A 17,121-nucleotide genomic window follows, 5' to 3' on the forward strand; every position below is an offset into this window, starting at 1 on the left:
TCGGTGTAAGGTATCTTTTTGTGTTTATCAATTATTTCTCTAACTTTTGGGAAAGTAAGAGTTTGATTTCAATGTTGCCATTCTCAATATTAATAAATGTTGTAACATAAATTTCATACAATTAATATATCAGATAGTTCGAAAACAGTTTGCTAAAGGAATAATTCACCTAATAGCATTGTCCACATCCGCGATCCAAGTCATTTTTATTTAAAGGAATGTCTCACTCAAGGACGTGTATAAAATAGTTTACTTGTCGTCTGGAGCTTTGCACTCAGCAGCTGTAGTTAGAAATTTGTGGCTGGCGCACAGAGAGCTGCAAGCACCACGTTTCTAAGCAATTACATTTCGAGGTAAGATATTTTCATTTCATGATCAGTTTGTTATGAAAAATTATCAACGCACAGGGGCCATTTCATGAGCAGTATTAGTAGGCAGATTATCAATGCACAGAGACCACTTTGTTTAACTAAAGAAGCTAACAGTAAAAGTTCAGGATTAAGTCACTTGCACATTTTTAGAAAGACTATAAAACAGGGCTAAACTCACGTTGAATTCTCGCAAGCAGATATATTTGGTTTCTCTCGCAGCTGGAAATGCACAAAGTCACCCAGTGCTAAACGACAGCAAAGTTACAACCAACCAACAAAGACAGTATGAGTTCAAAACAAAATTAAACAAAAGAATATTTTTAGAGGAAACTTTCAGTGTGTAACGATAACTGTTTACAACGTATCACAGTCGAGTAGAGGATGTGGAGCTGCGTACCAAATCGTTTTATTTGTCTGCCTTTCTTACTACGAAACTACTGTGCTTGTAAGGATTAAGTTTACATTGAACTGTAAAAGTAATTAGTTTCTGCATAACGTTTACAAGAGTCTTTTTTTCTTTCATTACTCTCGTGGGAAAGTTAAAAGTAACGATGTTGACTAACCCCATGACGTAATATCCTAGTCAATGAAGACCAAAAAGGATCGAATATGGACAATAACTAGTGTAGCTAGCACATTTTTGTACAGGGGTAGGTGGGAGGACTATGAACTGCAGACTAGAAATCCTGACTGGTAGGAAATGAGTACAGCGGGGATGTTTCAAGGTCACTTTTGTTTGTTTTCCTTGAAGAACTTGAAAAACATGGCCTCTAGCGAAAACGTATCCGAGCGCAAAATTAAACTTTGCGCCTTAGTTTAGATTGGGTTCATGCCAGGCATCACACTCCTGGCCTTGTGACATTACCTTGCTGAGACATGCCACTGCCATCAGGAAACACAATTGTCATGAAGGTACGTATATGTCCAGCAGTCAGTGTGAAATATTCCTTGGCCATCAAGGTACCTTGCACGAGCTCCACTGGACCCATGGACACCCATGTGAGTGTTCCTCAGAGTATAATGGAGCCAGCTTTTCTCTGCCCGCAGTGCAGGTGTCAAGGAGCTGTTGTCTTGAAAGACGATGCATGTATGGCCTCCCATAGGCATGATGAAGAAGGTATCGGGTCTGATCAGACAATGCAACGCCCTGCCACTGTGCCACTGTCTATTGCCAATGGTCCTGTGCCCATTTCAGTCGAGATTGCCGATGTTGTGGTATTCACATTGGCACATGCATGGATCTTCATGTGCAGAGTCCCATTGTTAGGAGTGTTCAGTGCACTGTGTGTTCAGACGTCCTTGTATTCTGTCCTCTGCCCACGGTCAAACTCAGATAGATTGCGCACCTTTCTCATTCTACAAATGGACAGTGCTCTCACTGATACTAAATGCAACGTATGTGTGTCTGACTAGCAGTCATTTCTCGCCAGGTGACGCTGTTATCGTCTGGACGGGCTTATACTGATAATAAGCCAGTGGTCATAATGTGCTGGCTGATCAGTGTATATGATAGTGCATATATATATAATTTATTTTACCTGATCAGATTAATGCTTTCAGGACACGTCTTAAATCACACCAGGTTTTTAAATGTAATTTCAAAACTTATGGGATAACTGCTACTTAAAAAAATCATATTTTTAATATGAGACATCTCCTTCATTTATCTGCATGTATTGGGTATTTGCCTGTTACAGCCTCTTGTTATTGATCTTTCCCCCTCTTTCTCTCTCTTACTAAAGACCTTATGCCCACTGGATACTAATTTATCAATAATTCTGGTATTCTGTCATTTTCCATTCTTATGGCATGGTACATTTGGTTTTCCCTGTATTCCTTGATCTCTTCGTTTAAGCTTTTCTCTCTCTGTCCTTCTCTGATGTCAGTATTCATCCTCCTGTAAGACAGTGTGTACCCAACTACTCTTCTTTAGGCACACATCTCCAGTGCATGTATTCTTTATTGATTTCTTTTTGTTACACTCCACGATTCACTTCCAAATGTCATAAATGTTTCCAATATAGTGTAGTAGAACATACAGAGAGTTTTCTTTCTTACTATATTTCTGAACGTTCTTTATATTTTTTTGGGAATGTAATTACATTTTTCTACTTTCTTTTGTATATCCATTTCTGTCATGGATGAGATGATCACTTATTATCAATTTCTAGGGATTGGCTTCTGGCCCATGAAAGACCTAACTTATGTTTTGCTTGATGATACAAACAGATTATATCCCTTAGCTTTTGTGAATAAAATATTAACAGCTTTCTCGAGTGTGTTCTCAGCTCCAAGGAAGTCATGTTCAGCGATGATCGAACTAGACAAATATTTATCTCAGGCATATTTTCCTAGAACCAGCTATCCCTTGAACTTGCAGGAAACCAAAAAATTCCTGTACCCCATACTGTATCAATCGGTTCTGAAAATATTATGCTTCCCAGGTATGACAGTGCTCTGTGAATGTAACTTTTCAAAAGCAGGATAAATATGCACCAAGAAAAGATACTGACTCACTCACCGAAAAACAGATCAAATTTTATTTATAAATTATAGTACTGATTTATTTTCCCTTCTACAGTACATATATCATTATACTGATTGTAAGCGAAGACTACACACAGTTAAATAAATTACAATTAGCTACATTTCTTATACTGTACTTTGTCTCCAATAAAAGTATGAAAACATAACAAGAATTAATCTTATGTTTAAAATTTTCCCACTTGATAAAAATATTTAAGATTTTGTTGCAATATTTTTAATTTTTACAGCAGATGAAATGCAGATGATTTAAATTTCAAAACTACAAGGAACCTAACACAAACTTATTACTTCAAAACAGGACTAAATCAGATAAAAATACAGGTATAATGGCCTGAATTAGAAAGGCACGATGACTTCCTCTTACTTATTTTTGTAAGTGAATGATGACTGGTGAGTCATGAAAAGACGATAGTTCATTCCAGTGAGTGAGAAGTTACGATTTAATCTTTGAAATGACCGGTTTTGCTCATCTCTGGCCACCATAAGTGAGCACATCAAACAGACTAACCCATTCGCAGCCCAGAACACCATCGACATGATTTTACCCTTTGAAGGGGAGGTCGTGTGTGACGCTCCATGGATTGCCGTTTTTTTCCAGTTCGAAGTGATTAAACCATGTTTCATCACCTGTGACGATGTTCGACAAAAAATTTCTCGATCAACCTCATAACGCGCTACCAAATCCGAAGATACGGTCCTTCGGTGCTCATTATACAGTTGAATGATATCTGCGATACTCTGGTTTTCCACCGAAAGAAACTCAGTGACAATTCTCTGGAACGCACCTCCCGTTGGGCAGCATTTATCTAACGCTAGGTGAGGAGAACCCTACGTCAAAGTGACGTAACACAACGTCATCGGACGCCATGTTGAAGACTAAGCAAAGCGTCGTCGTTTATCGGAACTTCAAGAAACCCTATTGGCTGAAGCGGGAATATTCTACGATGTCCTACAAAAAATTCCACGTTTTTAATCGAAACTGGCCGAGAAAAATAGAATGTTGCATTACTTGTCGACATCTCCTCGTATGCACTCACACATGTCGAGGTTGAATGTTGGATGGACCATACATAACAGTGGAACGAACTGTAAGCGACTTAATTCACGTCACTAAAGATAAACTAGCAAAGTGCAGGGAAAAAAATATACAATTTATAATCGACGGTACAGCGACTGTGTTTATGATAAAAGGTTCTGAGCTTGTGTAGACGAAATTCGCAGGAAGTATCAATTCCAATATGATGGGTTACAAGAAGATAAAGAAGAATCTAAACTGTGTGGTGAAATTGAATACTGAATATTTAAAAGAGAATAAGACAAAATGGAAACTCTCCAAGGCAGCGACCACTGGTCGGCATAAAAGAACCAGTAGGTGCTAGTAACCTCAGTTCCACAGAAGACTAGTGGTATGTGAACAATGACGAAACTAATTAAAACATGGCAGGCCATCATAGCCACAATGAAAGTAAAGGCGAAAAATTCATGAACAACTCTAGAAGTGCTACGATAAACAGAAACAGGAAGATCAGGAAACTTAAATCAGAATGATCTAGAGACATGCAATTAAATAGATACGACATACAGTATGACAACATTTAAGACAATTATTTTCTTTTGCTATCCAGATCTCCCCATGCATTTGTATGGAACACTTATGTAGTATTCGTCAGTTGTTGCTTCTTTTGCCAAGTAGTCAATAAGAAGAAGTAGAAAACACTGGCAATATGCTTTTCTGCAGATGCAACCTCATTGTGGCCATTTACTCGCCTGTACCGGAGGCTCCAAGTCCACGTCAGTAGAGGCGGACAGCGTCACTAGAACGTCACCTGAGGGCGTCGACGTTATTTCTAGTTTATCCAGTCGACCTGGATCACTTTCTGGACCGCATCGATTGTATTTCAGGTTCGCAACCCGTAGTTTTTGGCCCTGCGCAGAGGAAAAATTTGTTTGAGACACTTCACTAAAAATGATAATTCGAGGTAACTATAATTAGAGGCAAGCACGTTCTGATGTTTCCATGGAACTGGAAAACGTTCATCCCTCTGCCAGAAAATGATAGCGAGAGAGACTATGTTGCCACAAGACCAAAAATATTCATTTCACAGAATTTATCTGTATCTGTGGAATTATAAATTACATAGAAAGAAAATGTTATACACAAGGTACTATTATAAACGAAATCTACTATTGTTTTATCTAAGAATAATAAAATAACATCACTTAAAAATTAGTTTGTAAGTGTTTGCCCAAACATAGCGTAACACTTATATTTTTAGCACTGGAACCAAATGAAGGGTATAATGATCAAAACGCTAGACTTTCATAACGGAGAACTGGGTTCAAAGCTCTGTTCACCTTACTTCTTAACGTTTTCCATGGTTTCTATAAATTATATCTATCGAATCAGCGAACTTTCCAAAACCAAGAACATATCTTATATCTTGCCTACTCTTTTTCAGTCGAGGCATTGCGCTACTCGTACATAACACTACGAAAGCATAAATAACCCATAACATGTTTATCACGAAATACTTTTTTGTTCGCAGTGACAAACTAACGTCTGAACAACGTCCTTGATGTCTGTATAGAACTATGTTCAATGAAGTTTGAAAATACTAGCTGCAAATGTTACTATAGCACAAACTATGGTTTTAAAACTTCCTAGCAGATTCAGACTGTGTTCTGGACTGGAACTGGAAAGTGGGACCTTTGCTTTCCGCGGGTAACTGCTCTGCTGATTGATCTATCGAAGCACGATTCAAAACACCCTTCCCCACACAGCTCTACTTCCGCCAGTACTTTTATCCACATTTCAAACTTCATAGAAGTTCTCCTGCATATCTTGCAGTACTAGTACTCCTGGAATGAATGATATTGTGGAGAATGTGCTCTGAGTCGTGCTTGGATAGCTCAATCGGCAAAGCAATTGTCTGCGAAGTGCAAAGAGCTCAGGCGAACGACTGGCACAGCCCACAGTTTTAATCTGCCAGGCAGCTTCAGATCAGAACACACTCCGCAGCAGAGTGAAAATTCATTTTGGGACCATGGTTTTAGTTGTGTCTGTACTATATGGCAGTCAAAATTTGTCATTTGTATCTGGGAACAAAGAAATGGATAAAATTCAACAGTATTGTTTGATGTGCTTTAGACTTACCTGTGGTGATCATGGTTGCGAGGTATGTAAAGACCTGTCGTGGTTGAATAGCTAGCAAAAAAATTGCTAGAAAGTAAAGAAACTTGCTACACAGATTTTAGGGAACTCAAAGGTTTGTTGACAAAGAAATGCTAAATGAAGCCGCTACTAGCGCAAGGAGTACAATGCAAGAAACTTCTTATATTGTCCAGCGTGCTCCTCATCTCAGGCAACTGTTTTATTAAATGGCGGCTTCGGGTGCAAAAAAACTTTTTATCTTCACTACCGGTTTCGGGCCCTAGGCCGTTAACAAGTACTCATTTATTAATAAGAACTTTTGTTGGCCACTTGATAATGAATGGCTTGGCAGGATCAGCCACAGCGTGCCAAACTTCACGCGTGCAGTGTGTGCTAGTCGAATGCGGACCAAGGCTAGCCCACTCAAACAGCTTCGCTCGGTCCTTCTCGGAAATACCCGAAACGCCGCCACATTTCTTTTGGTATTGAGGAGCGGCATTTGCCGGACGGCACAACGCTGTAAATTCGGCAAAATCGGGGTGTCAGCACTGTTTATTCTTCGCTATTTGTTCGTGGTGTGAAACACGCACAGGTCCAGCGATGTCTGCACAAAAAGAGGCAGTCTATCTATCTATCATGACGATCGACAGATGAGGCTCGTTGTTCGGTACATTGCCCCTTGTGCTAAATTTGCAGGCATGGAACACATGGAGAAAATGGTGGTACGAAAAACAAAATTCCTGAACCGTGTGCATTGTTCCATTGTCAGATGAACAGCTTTCAATGGAACAACGAAGATTATGGTGACCTCGTATACCACTGAAAAGTACGTTGGTTACGTCACGGGGATTGCCTGGAACTATTTTTCGATTCATAACTCTCTCTTGTTGAATTTATGAAGGAAAAAAGAGAGCAGGAATGGAAATTATAACATCCGGAATGGATTGCAGACTTCGAGCTTGCAAATGGTTCAAATGGCTCTGAGCACTATGGGACTTAACGTCTGAGGTCATCAGTCCCCTAGAACTTAGAATTACTTAAACCAAACTAAACTAAGGACATCACACACATCCACAATTCGAGCCTGCAGCGCGGCACCGGACTGAAGTGCCTAGAACCACTTGGCCACCACGGCTGGCACTTCGAGCTTTAGGTGAACGACTGCACACTGTCCGTAGTAAGAGACTGCAAGGTAACTTCTTCCTGATTTGATGGGAATGCACATAATGAGAAAATCACGTTGTAGAAGGGACACATTCTGACAAAGACAGTCCAGGTCTCAAAGCAAGTGTTCAAAGACTAGTTGAAGTGGACCATACTTCTCTGGCAGGGATGCTGTCACTCATCTGCCACTGTGGCATTAGGACATCTCCAGACCAGTAGCTGTTAGCTGTAGGATATAGAAAATTCCGGCCACCTTTTTTTCTCTTCTCTAAGACAGTGCTTCGAAATCTGTTTGCGTAATTGTTCTGAACTCCCCCCCCCCCACCACGCCCCCCACCCTCCCACGTCTGTGCTTAAAGAGTGCTCTCTGTCCGAACAACTGGAATGCTTCTATGATAAACGGTATTTTCGCGAGCATGCATAGGCTTCTAGTAGTGAGAATGTTTAACGTTTCTGAGACGTATATTGATAACAGGACGAACATTTCACGAGATGCATCAGCCACACTGGGTACCTGTGCACAGCTAGATGCAGTTCGCATGCCCAGTTAGGATCACTAGGAACAATGCAGCCTGTGCTATTCTGTGATGTCAGTATCTGCAGGTATTGCATCAGCAACGGCAAACACATGAGCTGCCCATAGACATCTCGTGTATGGGACCGGCGTGAGCGCGCCTTGGAGTTCTGTGACGTCATTATAACACTCGAACAACTCTAACTGTATACCTGGAAATAGACCCAACCAACACCTGCGTCAACATGCACGCATCATTGGAGTGTCTGCGCTCTGCAAATAGGTTTTCGATCCCACCCGGTCGCGTCAGCAATGGTGCCTAGGTGATCACGTATTTCGAGAGGAATTTCTCAGGTGTCAAGTATGAAAGGGATGCCATTACCTCACGCTCGAGGCACCTGAACGAGCACCTGTGCATGGCTTGGCAGCTGCCGGTGCATCCCGACTTCTGAGATCATGTGCGGTAGCCTCCTATGCGGTCTAATGGACAGGGTCTGCAAGGTTCGCAGGAGAGCTTCTGTGAAGTTTGGAAGGTAGGAGACGAGGTACTGGCGGAATTAAAATTGTGAGGACGGGGCGTGAGTTGTGCTTGGGTAGCTCAGTTGGCAGAGCACTTGCCCGCGAAAGGCAAGGCCCCAAGTCCGAGTGTGGGTCCGGCACACAGTTTTAATCTGCTAGGAAGTTTCATATCAGCGCACACTCCGCTGTAGAGTGAAAATTTCATTCTAGAAATTTAGTAGCTGTTTGCGTGTCTGCAGAGCGTTATTTCAGTAAGTTACAAGTAGTTTACAGGTCTGTAGGCTGAGTGGCGTGACCCCAAGCATGACATGTGTGTTTTGTATCAGTGTGATTAATATACTATGTAAAATCCATTCCTAAATAAATTATTCAAAAATAAATAAAGTGCACCCCTTCCTCTCTCCAGCAGGCCAGCGCAGGTTGAGTCGTTTACCCCTCCAGACTGCCATCTTGGTTTACATCTCAGAATGGATGACAGCACCCTCTGGTGGCGGTACTGTATACTAGGTCAGTTGGACTCTGGACCCCATGACGACCACACTGTCTCCTGCCATTTCCACCCACCATCTTAGAATACGTTACGGAATGGACGACACTGCCCTCTGGTGGCAGTACTGTGTACTAGGTCAGTTGGATTCCAGACCCCATGGCGACCACACTGTTTTCCGGCATTTCCCCCCTCCCAGACCTCCATCTTGGATTACATCATGGAACGGAATGGATGAGACTATCCTCTGGTGGCAGTACTGTGTATTAGGTCTATTGGACTCTGAATCCCATGGCTACTACACTTGATGGTGGTAATGCTTCTAATTGTTTAAATAAATAGTGCATGCAAAATACAGGCTTATGTCCGCCACAGGTTGAGTCCTCTTCCCACCATTTCCTAGGATGAGTTGGTGGTCGGATGACTTAGGTTAGTGGAGGTAGCCTAACTGCCCTTTCTTTCCTGCCATTTTCTTAGGTTAGTAGAGATATCCCAATTAACCTATCTTCCCTCCAAAATTCAAACTTCCCACCAGTTTCTAGGAAGAGGTGGTGGTCGGATGACTTAGGTTAGTGGAGGTAGCCCAAGTGACCTATCTTCTGGCCATTTCTTAGGTTAGTAGAGATGTGTTGCATTGTCCTGATTGAATTTGAATTTCCTGCCATTTTCTGGGTGAGGGCAGGGGAGGGGGGGAGATTAGGTTAGCAGATGTAGCCCAATTGACCTATCTACCCACAAAAATCCGCCATATTGGATTATGTCACAGCCACCAGCTTGGATAACATCATGCACTGTTACCAAGTGTACATGCCGCCATCTTGGATGACGTCATCGCCGCCATCTTGGATACATCTGATAACAATGGAGTGGGGCGACACTCTCCTAGTCCCACTATTGGTGTGTTCAGATAATGCTGTTCTATATAAGACACTCGCAACATTGACAGCTGTAAGGAAATGTAGGAAGATCTGCAGAGGAAGGATTGTCGGTTCAGGGTCCGCCATCTGAACTCCAGCATGTTCAAGTGTTAACATAACACCTATAAATTGGTGGAAGGTGCAGGCAGAGATTCAATGGTTGTCAATCTGTGGCCCATACCAGGTAGAATCAATGGTAGAGGTAGAGAAGGTCCAATGAAGAGCAGTGCATTTCGTCATTGGTTCGTTTCGTAAGTGCAAGGAGAGATCATCCAACTCAAATGGCACTTGCATGAAAATGAAGTCTTTACTGTTAAAAATTCGAGGATGCCCATGCCAAGAAACGACAGCTGACACGTTGATTCTTCCCATATGGAAAGCACCATCCTTCTGGCCACAGATGAATCATGTGGGCCTGACCAACTGCCGTGTCAGCCATCAGCTAATGGCGTCATGTGACTGAGGTATGGTGGGGCGTGGGATCAGTAGACTGCGCTGGTCGTTGGCAGTTTAGCACTCCTGGTGCCACTGCTTCTTATTTAAGTAGCTGCTCAGTTGGAATCACAAGGCTGAATGCATCCCATTCCTATCCTCCCCTGGCAGTACCTGGGTCATCTGTATAGCATGTACGCGGGTCATCTGTATAGCAGCCGTCTGTGCTGACCAGTCAAGTAGGAAGGCAGACATTCGGAAATCAGAAAAATTCCCTCACTTTTATCGAGGGTCATTCTTATCAAGCACCATTCGGGAACTCAATAGGAAATATGAGAAATGATGGTGATATACATCGACACACACCGAATGGTGGCGTGCAAAACGTAGATATAGATGTTACTTTGTGTAGACGTTAGCCACTACATTGCTCCGTCCTTTGCCTTAATCTCGATGGGGCACTAAACTCTAACACCCCTTGCTTTGTACCACTGAGTGGATTGCAAGTATGAAGCTCTTTCAGTTCTTCGAAGTATTACGTTTGTCTAGACCTGAAGATCTAATAACAATAAAAAAACTGCTCTATCTTCTCATCATCTGGAAAATGAAGTTCCTAGTCAAGCAAGCATCAAATCCCTGTTTAGTTTGTACAACCTGCCTGTTTCTTATTTTTGTGTTATTTTTTGCAGCCGATTGTGCAGAACCTGTGGGCTGGAATGTAGTTAAGTGTAGTGCCAACCTTATTGAGTCGTAAAAATTGAGTTTTAGGGTAAATTTCTGATAACTGACACTGTTGTTGTTGTTGTCTTCAGTCCTGAGACTGGTTTGATGCAGCTCTCCAAGCTACTCTATCCTGTGCAAGCTGCTTCATCTCCCAGTACCTACTGCAACCTACATCCTTCTGAATCTGCTTAGTGTACTCATCTCTCGGTCTCCCTCTACGATTTTTACCCTCCACGCTGCCCTCCAATGCTAAATTTGTGATCCCTTCATGCCTCAAAACATGTCCTACCAACCGATCCCTTCTTCTAGTCAAGTTAAGCCACAAACTTCTCTTCTCCCCAATCCTATTCAGTACCTCCTCATTAGTTACGTGATCTATCCACCTTATCTTCAGTATTCTTCTGTAGCACCTCATTTCGAAAGCTTCTATTCTCTTCTTGTCTAAACTAGTTATCGTCCATGTTTCACTTCCATACATGGCTACACTCCAAACAAATACTTTCAGAAACGACTTCCTGATACATAAATCTATATTCGATGTTAACAAATTTCTCTTCTTCAGAAACGCTTTCCTTGCCATTGCCAGTCTACATTTTATATCCTCTCTACTTCGACCATCATCAGTTATTTTACTTCCTAAATAGAAAAACTCCTTTACTACTTTAAGTGTCTCATTTCCTAATCTAATTCCCTCAGCATCACCCGATTTAATTTGACTACATTCCATTATCCTCGTTTTGCTTTTGTTAATGTTCATCTTATATCCTCCTTTCAAGACACTGTCCATTCCGTTCAACTGCTCTTCCAAGTCCTTTGCCGTCTCTGACAGAATTACAATGTCATCGGCGAACCTCAAAGTTTTTACTTCGTCTCCATGAATTTTAATACCTACTCCAAGTTTTTCTTTTGTTTCCTTTACTGCTTGTTCAATATACAGATTGAATAACATCGGGGAGAGGCTACAACCCTGTCTCACTCCTTTCCCAACCACTGCTTCCCTTTCATGCCCCTCGACTCTTATGACTGCCATCTGGTTTCTGTACACATTATAAATAGCCTTTCGCTCACTGTATTTTACCCCTGCCACCTTTAGAATTTGAAAAAGAGTATTCCAGTCAACATTGTCAAAAGCTTTCTCTAAGTCTACAAATGCTAGAAACGTAGGTTTGCCTTTTCTTAATCTTTCTTCTAAGATAAGTCGTAAGGTCAGTATTGCCTCACGTGTTCCAACATTTCGACGGAATCCAAACTGATCCTCCCCGAGGTCTGCATCTACCTGTTTTTCCATTCGTCTGTAAAGAATTCGTGTTAGTATTTTGCAGCCGTGGCTTATTAAACTGATAGTTCGGTAATTTTCACATCTGTCAGCACCTGCTTTCTTTGGGATTGGAATTATTATATTCTTCTTGAAGACTGAGGGTATTTCGCCTGTCTCATACATCTTGCTCACCAGCTGGTAGAGTTTTGACAGGACTGGTTGTCCCAAGGCCGTCAGTAGTTCTAATGGAATGTTGTCTACTCCGGGGGCCTTGTTTCGACTCAGGTCTTTCAGTGCTCTGTCAAACTCTTCACGCAGTATCGTATCTCCCATTTCGTCTTCATCTACATCCTCTTCCATTTCCATAATATTGTCCTCAAGTACCTCGCCCTTGTATAAACCTTCTATATACTCCTTCCACCTTTCTGCCTTCCCTTCTTTGCTTAGAACTGGGCTGCCATCTGAGCTCTTGATATTCATACACGTGGTTCTCTTCTCTCCAAAGGTCTCTTTAATTTTCCTGTAGGCAGTATCTATCTTACCCCTAGTGAAATAAGCTTCTACATCCTTACGTTTGTCCTCTAGCCATCCCTGCTTAGCCGTTTTGCACTTTCTGTCGATCTCGTTTTTGAGACGTTTGTATTCCTTTTTGCCTGCTTCATTTACTACTACATCCCTCAGAGCTACCCATTCTTCTTCTACTGTATTTCTTTCCCCTATTCCTGTCAATTGTTCCCTTATGCTCTCCCTGAAACTATGTACAACCTCTGGTTCTTTCAGTTTATCCAGGTCCCATCTCCTTAATTTCCCACATTTTTGCAGTTTCTTCAGTTTTAATCTACTAATAGATTGTGGTCAGAGTCCACATCTGCCCCTGGAAATGTCTTACAACTTAAAACCTGGTTCCTAAATCTCTGTCTTACCATTATATAATCTATCTGATACCTTTTAGTATCTCCAGGGTTCTTCCACGTATACAACCTTCTTGCATGATTCTGAAACCAAGTGTTAGCTATGATTAAGTTGTGCTCTGTGCAAAATTCTACTAGGCGACTTCCTCTTTCATTTCTTAGCCCCAATCCATATTCACCTACTATGTTTCCTTCTCTCCCTTTTCCTACACTCGAATTCCAGTCACCCATTACTATTAAATTTTCGTCTCCCTTCACTATCTGAATAATTTCTTTTATTTCATCGTACATTTCTTCAATTTCTTCGTCATCTGCAGAGCTAGTTGGCATATAAACTTGTACTACTGTAGTAGGTGTGGGCTTCGTATCTATCTTGGCCACAATAATGCGTTCACTATGCTGTTTGTAGTAGCTTACCCGCATTCCTATTTTCCTATTCATTATTAAACCTACTCCTGCATTACCCCTATTTGATTTTGTGTTTATAACCCTGTGTTCACCTGACCAGAAGTCTTGTTCCTCCTGCCACCGAACTTCACTAATTCCCACGATATCTAACTTTAACCTATCCATTTCCCTTTTTAAATTTTCTAACCTACCTGCCCGATTAAGGGATCTGACATTCCACGCTCCGATCCGTAGAACGCCAGTTTTCTTTCTCCTGGTAACGACATCCTCCTGAGTAGTCCCCGCCCGGAGATCCGAATGGGGGACTATTTTACCTCCGGAATATTTTACCCAAGAGGATGCCATCATCATTTAATCATACAGTAAAGCTGCATGTCCTCGGGAAAAATTACGGCTGTAGTTTCCCCTTGCTTTCAGCCGTTCGCAGTACCAGCACAGCAAGGCCGTTTTGGTTAATGTTGCAAGGCCAGATCAGTCAATCATCCAGACTGTTGCCCCTGCAACTACTGAAAAGGCTGCTGCCCCTCATCAGGAATCACACGTTTGTCTGGCCTCTCAACAGATACCCCTCCGTTGTGGTTGCACCTACGGTACGGCCATCTGTATCGCTGAGGCACGCAAGCCTCCCCACCAACGGCAAGGTCCATGGTTCATGTGGGTGGAACTGACACTATGTTATCATTTGTATTGAAGTGGTATGTCTGCAATTTCTGAATGTTCCTATACCCTTTATTTACATGTTTCATTTGCTGATTTTCGTTTATTACCACACAGATTATTCCTCAAAGACCAATGTTATACCAATATACCTTTTCGCTTTGAATATTACAACAATAATAGCTCTGTACATGATTATTGCATATTGCAGTGAACATTTAAAAAAACGGACAAACTGCAGGGACGGATTCCTGGCTGTAAATGGAGGGAAAAATGTTTATGAACATGTCCCCAGAAATGCATCGTTACCACAGTAGATGGTGCTGAAGAATGAAAGTTCCTTTCACCACGTGTTGTGTGTTCCTTGTGTGTTGCAGAAAGGTCCGGTATTCATGTCAAGAACAAGCCGAAATGGTGTTCGGTATGGCCAAGTAGATGGAAACGGTCGAGAGGCAGCACGGCTATACCAAAACAAGTAACCTCACAGACACCAACCACATTCCACAACATTTCAAGCCCTTATTGGGCGTTGGCGTAATCATGGGTCCTTTCATAGAGACGAACGTGCAGGGATGCGGTGGACTACGCGTACATCAGATCTGTAGGATCGGATTCTGCCTCTCGACCATTTCCATCTCCTTGGCCGTACACAAACGCCATATCAGCTTGTTCCCAGCACGAATATCGGACCATTCTGCTGCTTACACTACGCTGCGTCATTTACACAGCTTGCAACACCCAAGGAACACACGCCACATGGTCAAAGGAGCTTTTCATTCGTCAGCGCTACTGCGGCAATGCCATATTTCCGCACACTTATTCGTAGCACTTTCTTTCTTCCATTCCCGGTCAGGAATCCATCCCTGTAGTTTGTCAGTTTTATTAGTATTCACCCTAGAGAAAGAGAGAGAGAGAGAGAGAGAGAGAGAGAGAGAGAGAGAGAGAGAGAGAGATTCCCATCTAACTTTGCCACCACACGTATTTACGAAATGAAACAAAATATTAAAAATGCAATTGATCAGGGATGTACTCATGTCAGGGTCCGCACAATGGGCAGGAACATATAATCCCTGCAAGTAAACGAACATCATCTTTTGTAGGGTGCATGCATGTTTTTTCTGACGTAATGAAAAATATAGGTGCAATTTATAACGTCAAACTTGGCTCTGTTGGTCTGAACCTCTTGTAATAGTTAAACTTTAAACACACGTCATGAAGCCTGCTGTAGGCAACCCTTGCCCTGCGCATTAAGGCCGATTTCCATTAAAGTGCAGCACGCTGCACGTTTTCCGCTGTGACGTGCTGGCTTCAGGTTAGCGGCAGGACTCACTGAAACGCGCAGTGCCTTTAACTATACTGTGAACCTATATGAAAGAAAGACGGAGTTGGGTGTAGACATATCTGTTTTTATTTTCTTTACGATGTGCTCTTTCACATATTTCATTATTCACGTTTTCTTACTTCACCATGAACAGATTTGATTGTTCACTATCTCATTAAGGAAACCGGTAGCTCCAGAGCAGAAACTTACTGTTACCTTAGCAACAGCTTTTAGTAATGCAAATTGCAGTGTCTAAACGCAGTTTACTCTAGTAATAGTTGTTATGTGGTAGTCATTTATTTATAAGTGAAAAATGTCTGACCGTTGACCCTCAGTAATTGCTACGTTAAGATCTTGTATTTTAACCTCTCTATGAGTGTCGGCTATCGAAACTATCAGTGAAGCAGTGTCACAAAAATCAGCTCCATCCCTAAACTGTCATTAACTTTATTATTTCCGAGATAAACAAAAAGCTAACACCCACACCACAGTGATACAATTTTACATGCCTACCTACACCACATTTGATGAACATACTGAAACCATGTACGATAAAAGAGATTATTCAGATAGTTAAGCGAGACAAAAATGTAAAATGTGATGAGAGCGTGGAATTCGGTGGCAAGTGTAGGAGAAGCAAATAGTAGGAAAGCATAGGCTTGGGTAAAGGCATGAAAGGAGAAGTACATTGATAAAATTTTGCGCAAGCTTAATGTAATCATCCAACACTTTACTTCAGAATCATGAAAGAAGGATGCAGACTTGGTAGAGAGTTTTCGAAACCAGATTTAAAGTGTAAGACATTTCTCGGTGCAGACGCAGACCGCCGATAATCTAGAGGTTATGAACTGCAGCTTACGACTAAAGATATAGTAAACGGTAGCAAATTAAGGACATAGGAACTGAATATGTTAAGACCCAATGTTTTTCGATAATCTTAAAGGGACCAATAGGCAACGGCTGACTGAAACAGAGAAAGGAATTCAATACAATACGAATGGATATCTTTGAGAGAAGAATTAATGCAGGAAACAGATGATGTAAATGTGAAAGGGTACAGTAGAAATCTTTGGATAAAACACAATATATGGAATTTAATTGACAAAGGGGGAAAACAAAAAAATGCAGCAAATGAAGTACGTCATAGGGCATAGAGATGTGTAAAAATGGCAATGACAGACAGTCTAAAATAGTAACTGCGATTTTGCATTTGGAAAACATAGATCCCGAAAGTCAATAAGAAAACGAAAGAAGAAAACTTACTCGAAAGAGAAGCAACTGTCAAGGGCTCACTTGGCAATCCAGAACTAAGCAAAGAAGAGATGGCTAGAAGGTGGAAGGATAACGTAGAGAGGCGAAGGGGAGTAGCTATACAAACTAACATGAGCACAAAGTTGGTTTCCTATGAAACGTCTGAAAGCGCAAGGCAATAGTAATCCTGTCACTTACCTTAGTAGACAGACTGAAGAAAGGCAAATCTATGTTTATAACATTTGTATATTTAGAGAAAGATTTTGATAATCTTAACTGAAAGATTCTCTGTGAAGCTCTGGAGATATCGGCTATAAAACAAGACACAAAATTAACTACAACTTGTGCAGAAACCAAACTGCAGACTTTAAGGACTTGAAAGGGAAGCAGTAAGCGAAAAGGCTGAAGTACAGAAGACATAAAATGCAGACTGCCAATAGCAAGAAAAGCGTTTCTGAAAAAGAAAATTTGTTGATATCGAATACAGAAG

General features: G+C 41.6%; 1 protein-coding gene across 1 annotated transcript in view; it reads right to left on the minus strand.

Annotated features, from left to right (window-relative positions):
* Window positions 1–17,121, minus strand: part of LOC126282001 (uncharacterized) — a 47,210-nt gene that overhangs the window by 17,628 nt on the left and 12,461 nt on the right. The window contains exon 3 of the mRNA XM_049981388.1: window positions 4,686–4,844. Coding sequence (XP_049837345.1) covers window positions 4,686–4,844 — 159 coding nt within the window. The remainder of the gene's footprint in view (window positions 1–4,685; window positions 4,845–17,121) is intronic.

This window comes from Schistocerca gregaria, chromosome 7 (genome assembly GCF_023897955.1).
Source record: "Schistocerca gregaria isolate iqSchGreg1 chromosome 7, iqSchGreg1.2, whole genome shotgun sequence".
In the NCBI taxonomy this organism is placed as follows: Eukaryota; Metazoa; Arthropoda; class Insecta; order Orthoptera; family Acrididae; genus Schistocerca; species Schistocerca gregaria.